At 41.9% G+C, this 20,075-nt stretch overlaps 1 protein-coding gene across 1 annotated transcript in view; it reads left to right on the top strand.

The window, feature by feature from the left end:
- AFF2 (ALF transcription elongation factor 2) overlaps window positions 1-18,086 on the top strand; it is a 494,373-nt gene extending 476,287 nt beyond the window's left edge. The window contains 4 exon segments of the mRNA XM_054719638.1: window positions 289-382; window positions 2,741-2,793; window positions 11,290-11,480; window positions 17,965-18,086. Of these exon segments, the coding sequence (XP_054575613.1) occupies window positions 289-382; window positions 2,741-2,793; window positions 11,290-11,480; window positions 17,965-18,086 (460 nt within the window).
- Window positions 18,087-20,075: the final 1,989 nt, after the last annotated feature.

Here is a 20,075-nt window from a genome sequence, read left to right as displayed (position 1 = left end):
ACAGAACAATTTGAAAACTCCAGATCAACTTTAAGCTACTTAGCCCAGATCATTATTCTTGTTTGCCATTAAACTATTAAAGGATAACTAATGGATTTCTTCAGTCGCTGACTAAACATTTACTCTCCTAATTTATACCCTTATCAAGGTGGAATTTTAATTCTTACCCCTTCTCTTTTAGTTTTTTAATACTTAAGTTTCTCAGTAACTATAGGAAGGTTATGAATCAACATTTTTTTATAGTTTGCTGGTTATGACATTAACATAATCCTTTCCTCATCCCTACAGCTACAGATGTTTATCACTTCTCTACTTGCGGATGTTTAAACTGAAGAAAGACCATGCTATGAAGTATTCCAGATCCCTGATGGAATATTTTAAGGTAATCCTTATTTTGTATAATTTATAGTTTTGGGGTAATCACTAATAAGACTTGGCAAGTATGTTATTAAATATCACGGTTGTTGCTGTCAAAGGCTAAACTTCCCTTATCCCAACAGGCCATGGCCCTCCCACCTCTCCTTTGGGACTCAGTAGAGAGATTATGTTTTATTTTATTCCAGGGAGAGAAGGTACAACAATAGTGCAATACCTAAATTATTCTCTGGACTAACCAAATGGCCCTTGGCAGCTTCCCAGTTGCAGTCAGGGGGATGATGTCTTCTGCACTACCCTACATGGTGGACCCACCATGAAACACAGCTTGTGGCTGTGATCAGTCATTTGTTAAATAAAAAGCTAATTCAGAAATTTCTCAACCCCTGGGCCCATTGGCCACGAGGAGTCTTGAAGTACAGTGGTTGAAGTTAAATACAATTGATTACTTTGGTTACAAACACAAACAACAAATAAATAAATCTACCATCTAGGGAGCTGGAATGTTTAATTTGCAAGGAAAATAAAAGTATATATATCAACCTCAACATGCAATGCCAAAATTTGGGAATGAGCCTGGATAACAACTGCAATTAGTAGCCTGGTGCTAGGCCTGGCCACTCTACCAGAAATAACTGGCATGAGCATCAGTGGAACTTGTGCTGCTTCTTCCCCCCCGCAAAAAAAAACAAAAAAACAAAAAAACACAAAACTGGTCATAATATAAAATTGAGGAAGCTCAGGACTCCTATTGGGCTGGTTTCAAAAGAGAATATCTATCTATCTATCTATCTATCTATCTATCTATCTAGTCTGTCATCTGCCAAGTACATGGGAAAATTTGGTTAAATTGCACCAAAGCAGTTGTTTGAAATTTAAATGAGTTAAATCATGACCTTACATCAATCATCCAAACCCAGTGAGTGTCAGGGCACAGCCATCTATGTGATAACACTGACTGGGTTGGGGAAAAGAGCAGGTTCACTAGCTATTATGTGGTATATCCATAATGCCATAAAGCTAGTGCTTATGTAGGTGGTCAGGTTCAAATACAACAACTGCCCATCCTTTCATATCTCTACAGTCTCAACCTATGTTCTAGAAAGGTGGTTCTTAAACCTGAGTGGGCATCCCAATCCCCTATAGGGCTCACAAAACCAGAGTACTAGGTCCCACCCCCCAGAGTGTCTGATACTTTATGTCTAAGGTGAGGCCTGAGAGTTGGCATTTTAACAAGTTTCCAGGTAATACTGATGGTGCTGGTCTTATGATCACACTTTGAAGGCCAATGCTCTAATATCTGTCCTCTTCAGCCTGTCCTATAGCTTTCAGGACATTCCAAAATACCAAACAGATGTTTAATAACTTACACCTCTGTCAGAGCATTGAGCTTCTCTGAGATTAAAAGTTGGAGTTTACAGAATGTAACTTAGATGTGGATCTCTGAGCTCCAGAGAAATGGTGCATTCTCACTGAGCTCTTGAAAATGCTCCCTCTATCTCTCTAGCACCCCATTTGCAAAGGGGGCTGGGCATAAACCCAAGAGGCAGAAGAGGAGCATACCTGGGCCATGAGGCCTAAGAGGCAGACCTGAGTCAGGCTCAATGCCACAAATATTCTGGCCCTGTGCTACTTGGGCTCCAACCTGGTCATTATAATGAGCCAGGTCACTGTCCTATTGTGGTGATGCTGAGTATCATGTTTCCCTGTACTCTACAAGTGTTTGTCCACAAAAACATAGCAGAACCATTCTTCAACCCAGCCCAGATCTATCAGACGAAAATAGTATGTTGAGCATTCCATTGCAATGCAACCCTGGACCAACTACATTGCTGAATACTGAAAACAGTCATGAGGATTTGCATGTAAAGATAGCAAATCAGGTCAATTCACAAAAAAACAAACCACAAACCACTGCTTGGTCCTAACAAATTCTTGGTATATCAGAAATCACAGCCCACCTTGAATCCCAGGGAAAATGTTTGCAATTTGAGCTAAAAGTGAAAAGCTTTCCTGTTCTATGAAGAGCTTCAGAAGAATAAATTTCAGATGAAGATAATTAAACCACTTTTTGGAGAACTGAGTCTGATTTCACTGGGTCTTTTAGTATGTAAGATCTTTCATCAAGTGACTTTCATGGTCCTGATTGGAGGCCACTAATTATCCTAACCAGCTATTTTCATCAAGTGTTTGTTGGTCGTGGTGTGCTGATGTGCACATATATCCTAGCTCTGCTAACAAAACAAGAGGCATCCTGAAAGGCTGCAATCAATATTAATGTACTCAAAATCACACTTCCATCTGTTTGTGAATTAATAAAACAAAAATAGATGTCCTTATTTCCCTCTCTTTCTCTCTTTTTTAGCAAAATGCTTCAAAAGTCACTCAGATACCATCTTCATGGGTAGGCAATGGAAAGTAAGTATCTTACGAAAATTACTTTTTCTGAAAATCAATGATGTAATAATAGACCCCAAATATTTTGTATTGACAACTCAGAAGAAAGGTAAATTTTGAGAATATAGTAATTTTTGTACATACAAAATTCTAATCAGATTTTAGCTAATTCCAAAACAGAAAAGTTTAACATGATCTGATTCAAAATTTCTTTAACTATTTGATCTTTAAGCTATATTATGGCCTTAAAAATGTATGTTAATGAGATGGCAAGCACCAAGCCATTTCAGGGAGGCAGGGTAAAAGTTAACTTTAATGTAGTGATTTTTCAATAATTCACTCAGTAAGGAAAAACCGATGAAATATTTATTGATATAAGGTAAGTGCTGTTTAATAAAACCAAATGTATAATAGTGCTAAAAATGTGAAAGCACTTAGCCAGCCAACTACCTGAGCCTTCATTATGATTTTTATATTAATATTAAAATACCCTGACCTAAAATATAAATGCATCTACTGTAATGCTGATTTAAGGCTCAGTGAACTCATCCACTCTAGTGGCCATATTTAGAACTCTATGTGCTTGGGGTAGCTCAGCTTTCCAGCAGTAGGGTAGATGTCTGGAAATCCGTTAATCAGGTACTGATGCTGCTCGTAAATTCCAAGGTAAGCTAAGTGAACCCCTTCCTTTCTATGGGTTTGTTTCTCCATCTCTAAAATAAAAGGGCTGAGGATGATGACTTCCTGGCCCGTCTGAAGATCTATTCCTTCCAAGAGAGAGACTTTGAGTGCTAATTCTGGCTCATCCATGAACTGGCTATGTGTTTGCACTTACTTGCTTGAGCATTAAATTATACTCCAATGCTGATACCACCTTTATCACCCCAAGCTAGTAGTGAGAAGAGAAAATAGGTGACTGTGGATACCAACATTTATAAAGAGCTTATTTTTTTTATTTCCATCATTTCAAAAGTCTTGCATCTCTGACCAAAACACTTTCTTTGAGAGTAAAATAGTCTCTTCTGCCACTTTATAAATATACTAGAGGTTTGATGCACAAAATTCATGCATGTGGGGGTTCCCTCAGCCCAGCCTGCAGCCTCTCCACTCCGGAACCCCTCAGGGGATGTCCGACTGCTGGGGATCAGGCTTAAACTGACAGTCAGACATCCCTCTCACAATCCTGGACTGCTGGCTCCTAATCACTCACCTGCCTGCCTGCCTGGTCGCCCCTAACTGCCAGCCTGATCGCTCTTCACTGCCTCTGTGTGCCAGCTCATCACCCCCAACTGCCCCCCCCACTGGCCTAGTTGTCCCTCACTGCCCTCCAACCAGTCTAATCACCCCCAACTGCCCCCCTGCCAGCCTCGTTGCCCCCAACTGCACACACCCCCGTTGGCCTGGTTGCCCCTAACTGCCCCACCCTGATGGTCTGGTCGCCTCTTACTGCCCCCCTGCCGGCCTGGTCACCCCCAACTGCCCCCATCTGCCAGCCTGGTCACCCTAACTGCAACCCCTGCTGGCCTGGACACCCCCACACAGCCTGCTGTTCAGTCGTTTGGTCGTCCCTCACTAAGCCCCCCTGCTGGCATGCTCATAAGCAGCCATCTTATGAGGGTGTGAGGGTTAATTTGCATATTACCTCTATTATATAGGATAAAAAGCACACTCCTAAAGCAGTGGGATGTTAAACTCTAAGATCATAAAGACTTTCAGAGTGTGGGAACAGATCTATTAAAAACTATCCATTAACTCAATTACTATATTGAAAGGCAGTACCACTTAAATTGTTGAATTAGATCTTAGTCTCATATTGACAAACAAAAATGAAAGAACACTTCTCTCTGCAAGTTCAGAAAATAAAAATAGCATTGAAAGACCCAGTATTTTCTCTGAGCATAGAGTAAATCAAGGGCAAGTTTGGGTAAGCAGCCATTAAGGATCACTGAGAATCCTATCTAATAAAGAGGGAATATGCTAACTGACCCTCATGCTGTCGCAAAGATGGTGGCGCCCACAGCCAATAAGGAGAGAATATGCTAATTGACTGTCCTGCCCTCAAAGATGGCGGTGCCCACAGCCACAAGATGGTGGCTCCCAGTTCCCTCAGCCCTGCTGGGGCCTCAGGCAGGCCTGGCCTCTCTGCACACCTGCCTCAGGAGTCCCCTGTCCCCTCAGACCCCCAGTTGCCCAAGGCCGGCCCGAGGTGCAGGAAACCAGGGCAGGTCGAGACTTGTGCTGCCGGCAGTGGCAGCAGCAGAGGTGTGATGGAGCATCACCTTCCCCTGATTGCTGGGTTACCTCCTGCCCCTGAGGGCTACCAAACTGTGAGAGGGGGCAGACCAGGCTGAGGGATCCCCCCTCCAGTGCATGAGTTTTCATGCACCAGGCCTCTATATACATATAAAATCTGAAATGAAATAACTCAAAAATATCCTAAGCTTGTAAAGTCATATTAAAAACCTCCTGTAATCATTTTTAAGCAGCTTCTATCTGAAGAAAGCATGCTCCTTTTGGTAGGCCATAGAGCTAATGAATTAGGGAACTCAAAATAATCATCCAAAGGTTGTATCTTGTCTATTCAATGTGATTCCTGCACTCCAGAAGTGCACAGTCCAGTAAAAGGCCATGACAAGTATGAACAAATTTCTTTGGAAGCCCAAGAAAAAGCGAGTTTGGGTCTCTTTGGTTAAGGAGGGCTTCTTATCTCCAAGAAAAGACTGATTTCCCTAGTGAATGAGGATAGCTGCCCTGACACAGGACCTCTCATAGCATCTTCCAGAAGCAGCACCCCTGACCTTGAGGGCTATAGGGGAGGAAAGACCAATAAATCAGTTGGAAGAAGAAGAAAAATCAGCTTGGTATAGAGAAGAAGTTGACAAAGGTTTTCTGTAAACAGTCAAATTGTACTTATTTTGGGATTTGCCAGCTAAATGGGAAAACTGGGGCTATTATATAGAAAGAATATAAAAGAAAAAATAAATTTATGAAAAAAAAATGTACTGGCGAAATTAAAAATATAATAATCAAGTACAGCTTTTATAATATAAGTCTTCTAAGGATAAGGATGGAAATTAAGAAAAAAATTAACTTAATTGAGATTCAAAGTTAGTGTTTCCCTCTCATCAAATTGATTGCAAATGTTCATCTTTTCAAACCATTTGTAGCTCACAGGCCATGCAGAAACAGATAGTAGGCCAGATTTTCCAACCCCTGATGCAGAGTCATGGAAGCCATGTTGTGGACAGTTTAAAGAGCTGGGCAACAATTTTAAAAGTCACATAGAGAGAATAAAAAGAAATCTAGGAATGTTATGGAATTGTGAGCGAAGGAGGCCATTTGAGGCCTTTACAGGAGCTGTTTCAGTAGACAGGTGGCTGTGGGTATGGCATTGAAAGGGTTAGAAGAGAATGGATGTCTACTTGCTTGAGACATTGGCCAGTAAAAGGATTTTGAGGAGTCTGGTGCTCACTGGAGGAAACATGCACATTAAACAAAATTTGGGAGGGCTGTGCCTGTGTGAACATGAGTGAGATACCTATGAAACTGGGAGAGCAGTGGAAATAAGCCAATATGGACACAAGGGTGAGGGTAGAGGTGGACAGCCTTATCAAGTGAAATATTTTGTACAGTGGAGAGTAAGACTTTTAAGTAACATGGTGGAATGGAAGAAAAGTAGACAGAAAAACAGACCTGCTTCCTAAAATTTTTTCAATTACAGTTTATTTTCAATATTATTTTATATTAGTTTCAGGTGTCCAGCATTGTGGTTAGACAATCACGTACTTTACAAACTATTACCCCAATATTTCCAGTAACCTCCTGGCAACATACATAGTTATTACAATATCAGTGACTATATTTCCTATGTTGTACTTTATTTCCTGGTGACTATTTTGTGAATTCTGATATGTATTTCTTAATCCCTTCATTTTTTTTTCACCCAGTCCCCCAAATGTCTTCCCCCTTGGCAACCATCATTCAAAACAGACACGCTTTTAAATTTTGGCCCTTTGACTGATTTTCTGTGTGGTCCTCAGAAAGGAAATGCACTTCTCTATGCCATTTTATCATCTGTTAAACAGTGGTGGCAGTAACTCACCTATAGAGTTATCTTGAAACTTAGAGATACTATTAGTAAAGCCTAGAGCACCATGCTTGCTACTTAGTAACTTTATAAAATGGTGGCTGCTTCCATATTTGTTGTCATCGTTACCCTTTTTAGTTGGAAATAATAAGCAATTTTGCTTTTAGGACTCCTACAGCTCTTGATTTGTTACCATAGGTTGCTAGAAAGTAATGGATTCTGCTCTCCTATTAGATTATTAGGGGCCATTTATTCTTTTATTCACCAAACATTGTGTGCTGACTACACATGAAACACCTGCTAGACCCTTTAAATATTCTTTATCCTTGTGCTGTATGTATTCTTCTGCCCTCCTCAGGGCACCTTATATGTAGTGGATATTAAATAAGGAATAGAGGGATAGCTGGAAGGTAATTTGTTCATTTACTTAACTGGTATTAATTAAGTACATAGTATGTGCACCAGACATTTTTAAACATAGCACAGGATAATCAGAAATAGACAAAAATTCCTGCCTTTGTCAAAGTTACAGCCTGTTGGAGGAAAGACAGTAAAAAATATGCAGTATGCTAGATGGTTATTAATTTCAGAGAGAAAATAGAAATAAGGAAGGGGATAGAAAGGGTTTCTGGGGATGGGGCAGGGAACAGTAGGACAATCCTCACTAATAAAAGAGTAATATGCAAATTAATCATCACTCCGCTACATAAGCCATGCCCACCAGCCAAGCAATGCCCACCAGCCAATCAGGGCAAGTATGCAAATTAACCCCAACCAAGATGGCTACCAGAAGGGAGGCTTGGGTTTCCCTGGCAACAGAGGAAGCCAAGCTTTCCACACACTCTGGCAGGCCCAGGCCTACACTCAAGGATACAAAGTTACAATTATAGAAGGTAAACAAATCCAAACATAAATGGCGGCAGCCACAGATCGAGCAGGAGGCTTGGCTCTGCTCCAGGCTACAAAGTTTCAATTGTAGAAGGTAAATAAATTCCAGATACCAGGGCCTCTACTTGGGTCGCCAGGGGCGTGGTTGGCCTGCAAACCACCACAGGCCCCTCGCCCAGGCCTCTACACGCCCCAAGGGAACCCCACCCTGATCCAGGACACCCTTCAGGGCAAACCAGCTGGTCCCCACCCGTGCACCAGGCCTCTATCCTATCTAATAAAAGAGTAATATGCAGATTGACCATCACTCCAACACACAAGATCAAGATAGCTGCCCCTATGTGGTCAAAGATCCTACCCCCATGTGGACACAAGATGGCCACTACAAGAAGGCCAGCAGGGGAGGGCAGTTGGGAGGGACCAGGCCTGCAAGGGAGGGCAGTTGGAGGTGATCAACCCTGCAGAGGAGGGCAATTAGGGGTGACCAGGCCGGCAGAGGAGGGAAGTTGAAGGCAAACAGGCTGGCAGGGGAGCAGTTAGATATCAATCAGGCTGGCATGGGAGTGGTTAGGGGGTGATCAGGTTGGCAGGCAGAAGTAGTTAGGGGAAATCAGGAAGGCAGGCAGGCGAGCAGTTGGGAGCCAGCAGCCCTGGATTGTCAGAGGGATGTCCAGTGGGATCAGGCCTAAACGGGCAGTCAGACATCCCTCGAGGGGTCCCAGATTGGAGAGGGTGCAAGCTGGGCTGAGGGACACTCCCCTGCCCCGTGCATGAATTTCGTGCACCAGGCCTCTAGTTTTTAATAAGTATGTTAGAGTAGAACAATGGGAGAGTGAGCCCTGCAGATACCTGAGGGAAATGCATTCAAGCAGAGGAACAGCAACCACCTCTTAAGTGTGGAAATGCCTACTGAGTCCAAATAACAGCAAGGGGGTAAGTGTAGCTGAGAGAGGATGATGGGTTGGACCAGGGTGCTAGTGGTGGCAATGGTGGGAAACATGTGCTTGTTTGGGCATGTTCATTTTTACATGCCATGGATGTATGAAGAAAAGGACAAGATCTGCAAACAGTCCCACAGAAAGTAAATAGTATGAAGAATGCCAAGCATTGAGGAGAGCCAATTTGGAATTGGAGTCATACCAAGATGAGTGCTGTATCAACCATCTTTTAGCCAGAGTCACGATTTCTTAGGCACATTATCACTTTTCATTTCATTATTACAATGAGATGTACAGACATGCTCATGAGAAAGTCAGCTTATGGAACTTCATGTGAGATCAGTAATGATTGAAAGCAAAACAATGCCCTAGCTCTGCTTGACTCCACTACTCATTACTTCAAAGAAAGGAAGTAAGAAGTGGAAGGCAAAGAATGCCCCTCAATAACACTTACATATTTATAAACTAAAAAGGCCTTTTCAAGATGTACAAGGTCATCAGAGTTGATTTGTTTCTCCTTTGTAACTTCTGGACATGATTGGAAGTCACTGAATCCAACCTTTCTTCCAGTAGACAAAAGGCCCCACAAAGGAAAGAGATGTACTCAGGAGAATACAGCAATTCATGACAGAACTGGGGCTAGGATTCAGGTCTCCTGGGATTCCAGTACTTTCCAAGGACTTTCACTTTCAACATTTGTGACACCTGGCAGATTTTCAGTTTTCTCTAGAAATTACAAATGAGGACATATTCCATTCTTGCCTTAAATTGACATTTAAGAGTTAATAACCAATACTCAGGGAAAAGGCTTGACAATAGCATTTGTAACCTGCCATGACAAAGAAATCCAGAATTCTCTGCTTTTTTGTGTATGTTATTAGCTGATCCTTCTGTGACTAGGTCCCTTAGCTTGGACCTCTCCCCTCCACACCCCTCTGTTGAGAATAAATCTATCAAAAAATATCAAAACAAAACAAACAAACAAGAAGAAGTATCAAAACATCTCAGAAATTATAAACAGAGCAGAAAAACCTTCACACTCTCTTACATCAGACAAGAGCAGAACAGGTAAGGATCCACTTTTCCCCCTCATACTAGAAGATACCAGAAGATATAATCTGTTTGCAGAAATGGACCAAAGCTCTCACGTGGCTATAGGCACAGCCTGCATGAGTCTTGAGGCAAGTATAACAGTAGGAATTGCTTCTAGATTGAGTCAGCAGCACTTTGGCATTTTGGTACCTTATGATTGCCATTCCCCCCAGATCCTTTATATATGTGCCTCTTTGGGTGCACATCAGTTCTATGAGCAAGGTTAGCTCTGAGTAACACAGTCACTCTGGAAATCTAGAGTTGCCAACAGCAGTGGCTGGTAAAGGGGAGAGGGAATGAGACAGGGATCCTTGATGGTGTGTGGGGGAAGGGCAGTGTTTGGAAGAATTAGGAGGAGGTTCCTTCAAATAGGCAGATTAGGGAGTCCCAATTACAGCTTTCCCCCATTTGTTTTACTCACCCACTCAAATGTTCAATTAAAATTAAGTGCTGCATTTGACTGGGCAGTCTTTCACAGTTTGGATGAATGCGTATAGGGAGCCCAGCAGTGAACATGTACCTTGCTCGTGGGCACAGGAAGGCACTCATGCCTTTGGGACTATCCCCAAGGAAGTCTGCAGCAGGGCAACCTAATGTCAGCTCCGCCCCCCCATGCTATATACAGCCAGCAGGTAACTCCATGTTGATAACATTAAATAATTAATAAAAAATATCTCCAAATATTTGTAATGCCCAAAGTAGGAATGCCAAAGACTTCTCTTTATAAACCAGCATTCAGGTGAATAAGCAGCAATTAACAGCCATCCTTGTAGCAGTCTTAAAGAATCCTAAAGAGATATTCAGAATCTTACTTTTTCCAGCTTCCCTAACACTGCTCCTTGGCAGACTTTTAAAAATTACTCATTGTAGTGACTGCATTTGTAGCAACCAGTTATTGTGGTTTCCACAAAACACTTTGATAATAGACCAATATTGTTTTCTAAATGCCAATAGCCATTATGGCAGCAGGTAGAGAAATCATCATAACTCTGAGCTTTTTCTTTCTCTAAAACATCACAACACCAGTTATATATATTCAAAGTAAAAAATGCATTTGTGGGTAGAATTAATGCCAGAGAAATATTTACCAGTTCTTTCTATGTTTAAAAATTAATATAGCAATGTACATGGAGTCATCAATGGTTGTTCAAGGCAGTGTGACTTCACTATTTAACATTAGAAAAGGAGAAGGGCTCATGCTATACCCTGGCACTATAGCCCTGTGTGGGTTGGTCAGATGAGGAAGGAATGGGGAGATAATAAGCTTTTTCTATGTTGGAGCATCTGAAGAAACTTACTGTGTTGGCAAAAACTATAGGATGTCATTTGACAAGAGTCAGTGGAATGTGGGAACAAGCTCCACTGTTCTTGAGCTTCATGTACATTCACCATGCTAAACCTCACTATGGCAAATGGTGTTCTGAGAAGGTCCCTGTGTGATGAAGGAGGTCTAGACCCCATTGTAACTCTTCTCAACTAGACTAACAAAACCTGTCTCTTCCCATTCCCCAGGAACACTCCATCTCCAATGTGTCTCAACAATGTCTCTCCCATTGATGCAATGGGGAATTGTAACAATGGCCCAGTCACCATCCCCCAACGCATTCACCATATGGCTGCCAGCCATGTCAACATCACTAGCAATGTGTTACGGGGCTATGAACACTGGGACATGGCCGACAAACTGACAAGAGAGAATAAAGGTATGCTCATCTGCTCTACCCATTCATTGTTCACAAACCATGGTGAAATCAACTGTGCTTTGAAGGGCTTGAATTTTCCTGGTGGCCTTATCTTTCTGTCTCTGATTTTCAAGGCTTAGATAGAGTGAGTGCTTATTTTTTTTTTTTTTTTAGAAAGTGAAAAAGACTGGGATTTAAGTATCTTTTAAATCTTAAACTAATCTGAACTGTGATGTGTTAGCAAATGACTATTTCAGATTTTCACTCAATGGTAAGGATCAACACAGAGAATTGGGCAAAAAAGAGAATGATTTTCAAATTCATTATGATCCTGTTGGCTTCTGTTTTCAACTTTAATCTTTCTGGGAGACAGAGGGGGAGGTGATGTTGAACTAAGGCATCCCAACTTCATTATAACTGGTAGCTCAAGTGAGTACATGATAATGTAGCTTGAATTTATAAGCAAGGGCCAAGGCTCAGCTAGTATTTTTAACACACTTATAGCTAAAGGTTCTGTTCATGGTAACACATGAGGTTTTCTACAAAACAAAAGCAAGGAATATCCTGCTTTACCAGAGGGTGAGTAAGTGAACTTTGATGACTCATGCTGCCATCTATGACGCTAGCTGTCACATAGGTTCACAATGAACCCTCACTATGTTAGTGAAGGTGGAAAGTAAAAGTAAACAGCACTTTTGCCCTGGCCATTCATTTGACTTTGCTCAGGAACCATAGACAGCCCAACAGCAGTCAAGATGGGGACAGATATGGGCTTTTTGGAATCAGACTGCAAAGAAGTGACTAGCAATTTGGAGCAGTAGAACTCTCTGGTCAGGAATAGGGAGGCATGCATTAGCATTATGCATGGTCCAATGGCTGCTGATGGTGTATGATATAGTGAAAGCTTCATGGAGTGTACTTGGGTGCTACTAGGTCTCCAGCAGTGCAGTGAGTGATAGGGTTTTCCTATATTCAAGTTGAGGTTGCAGGCCACCTAGATTCAGATAGAAGTTCTCTTGAGTTTGACTCCAAAGGACTTACTGACTTCCTAGCCCAATTTTTCTCCCAAGCCCCAGATTCCTCAAAGCCCAGGTAGCTCTCCTTTCCTTTCTACTCTGGCCCCAGGGTTCTGGTATACATTTCTTCTGTCTGAAAAGCTGCTGCTCTAATCTCTGGGGCTGTACTCTCCAGTGTCTGATTATGAAATGAGGTTCAGCCTTCCCAGCCCTCCTCCATGCTGCATCTTTACTGCTATTGCTGAATATGTGCAGAAAAAGTTCTAGTAGAGTAGAAAGGTTGCAGATTTTGAAGCCTGATCATTTATGCATGCCTGGGTCATGCTCTGGCTGGGGGAACTAGGGCAAGTTATTTAAATCTGCAAGCTACTTCCTAGCTTCCATTTCTATAAAGGAAATAATAAGATGATGATGATGATGATGATGATGATGATGATGAAGAAAATACCCATAAAGATGATAGAGATGGGTTGAATGAAATAATATGTGTGAAACAACTAGCATAAAATATCAGATGCAAGTTAGAAATCCTATAAATATTAATTATCTTTCCTTACTCTGTATTATTATATATCTATATAATTCAAAGATTCTGTGGCTATCAAAGTATATTTCAAATTTGCGACTTTAACCCTCAATTCAGCTATATACATTGACTTCTGGTACTATTTACAAATTTTGGTTACATGTGGTTGTGTAGCAATTTCTAAATGCTAGTCACTGCACTATTTGCTTTATAATTTGTTGAGTCTTTTTATCCCCATGTCATAGATGAAGAAACAGACTCTGAGGTTAAGAGACTTACTCATGATACCACAGTTCTTAATGTTGGGAGCATGAATTGAATCTACTGTTCATTTCCAGAGTCTGAACACTTAACTGATAGGCTAGACTGCCAATCTAGAGATCAAAATTAATAATGTGGTCCTCAGAGACCTTCGTGAGCTCCTGCCTTCAGTTACTTGAGTAGTGAGTAATTCTTAACTTGTCTACTATTCTAGGCTTGTGAAAACCCAAAGCTAACTGGTCCAGACAACCAGGCCTATCCAAGCATTCTAGAATTGCAAGCAAAGGCACAAAGCATCTTAAAACTTGGCTAGCGTATCTGCCTCCAACACTGTCTTATTTTGTATAAGTAATTGGAGGGCAGTTCAATATTTATAGATTTCCTTCATAATTACATCCATTTTAAAAATATGTTAGGGTAATTTATTTTATTTTTTCCATCACATTTATCCCCTCTAAGCCCTCTTCCACCTCCACTCCCCTCTCCCCCACAATCACCACACTGTTGTTCAGTGGGCTGGGGAGAAGACCTATTTGGAATCTTTTCTTTGTAGCCTTGAATTTCACACACTTGTCATTTATGAACTGCTTAGAGCTGGGGATTCTTCCCACATCTGTCTTGTCCACACAGAGATAGGGAAACTGAGGCACTTTTCTTTGGACTGGTACTCTGCATCCCACCAGAGACAACTGTGTACTTTCACCTTTTTCTACCTAATTGTGTAATGGGTGAGGTTGGCTGTCTCAGTGGAAGGTCTCAATTTCTGCACCGTGCCTACCCACCCATGCAGCTGCAGATGACTTATTGCAGAAGATTCTAATGCTGAAATGGACCAATGGGGCTGATTCTATTCTCTGGCCTTTGGTCTAGAAGCCCTGTACCCTACCTCCCCAGCTGCTTACTAGAAGCAGTTATTAAAATGGTGACCTGGATATCTAGTTAAGAATACCCATGGGAAATTCTGGTTCACATGCAGCTCACATTCATTCAACAATGATTAGGTCTTTTAACATGTCCTATAATATTGTATTACATAAGAAAATATTTTAGATGCTAATAATAATTTACTCCTTTTTCAGCAGAAATTACTTTTATTGCATAGTACAGGTTAAAAAATATCACATAATCAATGAAGTTGATACCTAGAAAAGGAGTCCATGTGCTACGCTAACACGAGGAATAAATGCACTGTTTAGTGAAATACCATCTGCTGGAAAATCAAGCACATATAACATATGCATGGAAATTGTTTTTCAAGAAGGCAAAAGAACATCCTTACCACTTTACAATAGTCTCTAGCCTTCCCCCAAATACCTCACCCCTAACCAGCGCAGGTGTGATTTCCTCGTGGCTGAAGCTGCTTTCTCTGTGGGGAGCTAACAAAGGGGATACAGAGAGCCTTCTCCTAACCAAAATCAACGCAGTGTGAGACAAATCAATTTAGACATGGAAAGGGGACACCTAGCTAGTTTCCAGACAGAGTATAGTCTTTCCTACAACCCCTACCCCCACCTGCACCCCAAAACAGAAATTCTAATACACTGGTTACATTATTTAGCATTACCATCCATCACTCTACCTCTACCAGTATTTTCCTTTCTCCCAGTCAACTGGAGAAAATCAGCTGGGAATTCTTACTATCAATGTCCTGGGGGTGGGGGGGGGAGGGTAGGGAGAGTTGTTATGTAACACATACTTGAAGGTCATTTTCCTTCCCTGTAGCAATAAACCTTACAAAATCAGATGCCTCCTACAGGTTTATTTGGTCTCAGATGCTGATGGCTATAACTGCTGTCCAGGTTCACTGGCTATGTCTACATCATGCCAAAAAAATTCAGTAAATTCAGTTTATTTTGACAAAAAAGAAAAGATAATATTATTCTATTTAATACCACATAGAATGACAAACAGCTTGCTGTCATATAGACCATGGCTCTCTACCATTTTGTGTATAAGGATCCCTTTCTAAATATAAATTTATGTATTCATATAAAGAGGTAATATGCTAATTTTCCATCACAGTGTCCCTGTAAGGACCGATTTGTGTATTGATGCACCCACAGCAGGGGCGGGCAGCCAGAGCCAAGTTCCCTGGGGGTCTGAGGAGACTGCCTGTTAGGAGCCCATACTGCAAAGAAGAAAGAGGGGGCAGCCACAGGGAGCTCTTCCAATCCCCCTGCAGGGACACCCTACCCCAGCCCATGCACCCCTGGGGGGTTGGACAAACACCCTACCCCAGCCCCCGTACCCCTGGGGGCACTGGGAGGCTGACCAGATAGGGAAAAGATGCAGCCTCGGGGGTATCTGCAGCCCGCACCTCCAACTCCCAATCTTTTCCCCCACCACCCCCGCCAGGGGCGCCCACAACAATAGCACCCCAGGGACCACCCATCAGCACTCCCGAGGAACCTGGGGCCCACGGCCTGCCACTGCCGGGCCCACTCAGCTGGGGCCAGGCATTTCTCTCCTCCCTATAACTCCAGACCCGAGTGGAGGCAGGCCTGAGCTCCCCACCCCCCGCCCCCCCCCCCACCCCCCCCGCCACCGGGGTCAGACCCTTCCTCCTGACAGCAGCAGCACAGTCTCCACAGAGGAACCGTGCTGAACCTCGCTGGGGGCTCAGCAAAACCCACCCTCCTAGCCCGTCTGGCTCTGCCCTGTCCTGGCCCCCACTCCACTTCAGGAGATTGGAGTCCCACACCCTGAGCAGGTACTGGTGCGAAACAACCATGTACAATTTAAAAAATGGTGCCAAGCGGGAACGTTTGACAGTTACTCCCCCTTCGGCCTCGATGCCTCCCTAGCACCCCCCTAACTTCCTGGCCCCTGCCAGTGCCTCCAGGGATGACCACCACTACAGGGCTGCTGGCCAGAGCCTGCCCCTCCGAGGCCTGCGGAACCCTCTGCAAAGCTTCCATAGCTACAGTCCCAGGAAACAATCATGCCCTCCTCCCCAAATCAGCACCTGCTACCTGTGAGGGTACCCATGGGCTTAAAAATAGCAATCCCTTCTTGTTTAGACATCACTTACTTGATGAAACATTTCTAGGTTTATTAGCTCAGAACCTCCTCATGACAACCCAGTGAGGTAGGCAGAGAAGAGATTACAATTCCCATGGTATATGCATATGTATTCAGAAATGAAGCTCAGAGAGGAAAAGTGTCAAGCCCACTGGTTTCCAAGGTTCAGCACATGCCCCACAGGGGGCGCAATTTGATTTTAAGTGGGCGCAATTCGAGAATGAGTTAACAGTGAATTTTTTGCATTTCTTATGGTTCTAGGGGGCCTCATCTACAGCGTATCCTACATAATAAAAGGCTAATATGCAAATGACCGAATGGTGGAATAACCGGTCACTATGATGCATACTGACCACCAGGGGGCAGACACTCAATGCAAGAGCTGCCCCCTGGTGGTCAGTGCGCTCCCACAGGGGGAGCGCTGCTCAGCCGGAAGCCGGGCTCACGGCTGGCGAGCACAGTGGCAGTGGTTGGAGCCTCTCCCACCTCTGTGGCAATGTTAAGGATGTCTGATTGACGGCTTAGCCCCACTAAGCCATCAGTTGGACAATCCCCCAGGGCTCCCAGACTGTGAGAGGGTATAGGCCAGACTGAGGGACCCCCACCCCCAAGTGCACGAATTTCATGCACTGGGCCTCTAGTAATAAATAAAATGTAAATTAAATACATAATATAAACATATTTAAATATATTTTATATATATCATTTATGTGTATATTTTAATATATTTTATTGATTTTTTACAGAGAGGAAGGGAGAGGGATAGAGAGCTAGAAACATCGATGAGAGAGAAACATCGACCAGCTGCCTCCTGCACACCCCTTACTGGGGATGTGCCCGCAACCAATGTACATGCCCTTGACCAGAATCGAACCTGGGACCTTTCAGTCCGCAGACCGACGCTCTATCCACTGAGCCAAACCGGTTTCGGCTATGTGTATATTTTAAATGTATAATTATATATTTATCATATAAATATACATTGAGTGGCCAGATTATTATGATCTCTGAATGCATAATAATATGGCCACTCAGTATATATATATATATATGGCCTGGTGCATGAATTCGTGCATGGGTGGGGTCCGGCCAGCCTGCAGCCTGGTCAGGGGGAGGAGATATGGGCTGTTGGCCAGCCTGCCTGCCTGCCTGCTGGTCTAACTCCTGGTCGAGGGGAAAATTTGCATATTAGCCTTTTATTATATAGGATATACACTGAGTGGCCAGATTATTATGCGTTCAGAGATCATAATAATTTGGCCACTCAGTATATAGGCAAATACATTTATATATAATATACACATATCGTGACGTGTGTGTGTATGTGTGTGTCTCACAAACTTCCACAGGATTGTAATGTACTTTTAGAATTGCTGTCTGAGAAAATATTACTACAAATTAGCAGATTTAAATGAATTTGTGTTTTATTAATCACAATAACACAAACATTATGTTGCAGAGATTTTGGATCTAACTAAAGTTCAAAATAATAGTACTTCATATACATATGGGGCTTTAGTCCCCTAGTAGGTACTCTATAAATTTTTGATGAATGAATGAACAATGAATAAATTTTCCTATATCCATGGTTCTGTTGTTGCATGAAGTCAGCTTAAGCAATCTGGTGCATATTTTCATGATTTTGTTTAAAGCTCTGACCAAGATCTACTCTGATTTTCAGAATTCTTTGGAGATCTGGACACATTGATGGGGCCTCTGACCCAGCACAGCAGCATGACCAATCTTGTCCGCTATGTTCGCCAGGGACTGTGTTGGCTACGCATCGATGCCCATTTGTTGTAGTGGGTGCTCCCCCATCTCTAGCATTACCATCCATCACTCTACCTCTACCAGAGTATCAATGGTTACTGGTGGAACTCCACTCATTTGGAAAGTTCTCTTTATGCTTGTTTTTGTGCTTTTCTTGATATCTGTGAAAAACAGAAATCATTGTAAGTGGACACTACAACTTGAGAACAGTGTATGTTTTATTACTTAGTCATTTTTTTAGTATTGTGTATGCATTTAGTAGATCCTACCATCCTTTTGTGCTGGATGAAATGACACAGTCCACACAACCCAAAACAAAGAATGGAAAATACTTGCTATAATATAACAGGTTCCTGAGAAATGAAATCATATATATATGAACTTAAACACAAAGGACCAGCAAGTATTCAAATTTTCAGCAATAGGCATTTTCCAAACTATATTCTTATGTCCAGAAAATAACGTATTTTAAAATCCATTGTTAAACTTTTGTGGTTCCTATAGACTTGATCTTCAGGTGAGAGTTTTCATTGTCAAAATCCACTACTTAGATGTTGTAGCAATATCATAAAAATCAAGCATTAAGAAAATAAATGAGCCTAGCAATGCCACTCTTAAAACAAAACTGTGTCAAGCACCAGAGGACGTTTTTGTTAGCATCCCCCTCCCTGATTCCCTATTTTTAATATTTTAATCATCAGGAGTGGCAACATTTGTTTGGACAACTTTAAGGCATCAGCTAGCATAAATATTTTTGAACTCCATGATTTGAAATGTAAATATTCACCTTGAATTCTTTGTGTACAGCTCTCCTCTTGGGGGTTAGTTTTGTGGGTGCACTCCCTAGTAGCCAAAATGCTAGTAGGTGGGTCCAAAATTGTCAGGATTTTTTTTTTTTTGCATTGTGCTCAAATCTCTAGAAGCAAAGGTCAAGTTGTCACTTCCTAGAAATAAGAATATACAGTTTGCTTTCTAGTGGCTTTAAAATATGGACTTCCCCAATTACTATCCCCAATCTCTATATACAGAGTATCTTTTCTTCTTCTTCTTCTTCTTCTTCTTCTTTCTATTCTATTTCTTTTTTTTTTTTCCTTTTTTGGGGGGCTCATTACATTTTAACTGAAATACAATCACTGATTTTATTGAAGTCTCTATTGATATGTGTTATTTCCATTTAAATTCCAAAGGTAGGCCCACATTTTCTAAGTAGTAGAGCTGGACTTTTAACAACAAAATTAGTCTTGAGGCAATGCTTCAAAAAAAAATCCTAAAGATTAGGAACAGTTCACCCAATTTGGACATTTCTAGATCAGTTGCAATTATCCCCACCCCTTATGACCCAGTACATCCATTTTATGGCCCTAAACATTACAATGTAAATATCATATTTGTTATTCCAGCTCACCAGAAGAATTCCCCACATGTACAAGATACTATCCATTCATTAGTTCTGTATAATTACCTGCTGGTATATAATTCATCGTAGCCTTTAATTTGCTGAGTTATTGAATTTCGTTCACTGTTAATGACAAGTTAAATAATAGATATATGCACATGAAAGATGAAAACTTATATGGATTTTAAACCAACTCATGCAAGTTTGTGATTAGAACAGCAAAGGATCACTCTGCAATCTTATTGTCAAGGTTAGATATCACCACAGTTGCAAAAGAACCAGACCTAAGCTCTTCTCTGGTCATCATGGAGTTTAAGGTCCTTTGTTGTATAATAATGTTGTGACAGTTTACTCCAATGGCTGAGGCCACATTGTTAAAATGACTGCTAGAAATGTCCCAGTACCTGAACCCAGCACTTTTTATGCTCCCAGTGTGGTTGAGCTTTATGTTCACAGTTTCAGCAAAAACACTACCACGTGCAGAAACACAGAGATAAATGAAACCTCAGAGAATCTTTTCTGAGTCTCTTAAATGAGGAAAATAATAATATGAAAGACTCCAATCACCCAAGGTGGGTGTCATATATACAAATTAAGCTGATGACTTTGCATTGGTCCAAGTTATC

This window comes from Eptesicus fuscus, chromosome 1, assembly GCF_027574615.1.
Source record: "Eptesicus fuscus isolate TK198812 chromosome 1, DD_ASM_mEF_20220401, whole genome shotgun sequence".
Lineage (NCBI taxonomy): Eukaryota > Metazoa > Chordata > Mammalia > Chiroptera > Vespertilionidae > Eptesicus > Eptesicus fuscus.
The sequence above is the reverse complement of the archived record's forward strand: the minus strand, read 5'-3'. Positions and strand labels throughout refer to the sequence as shown.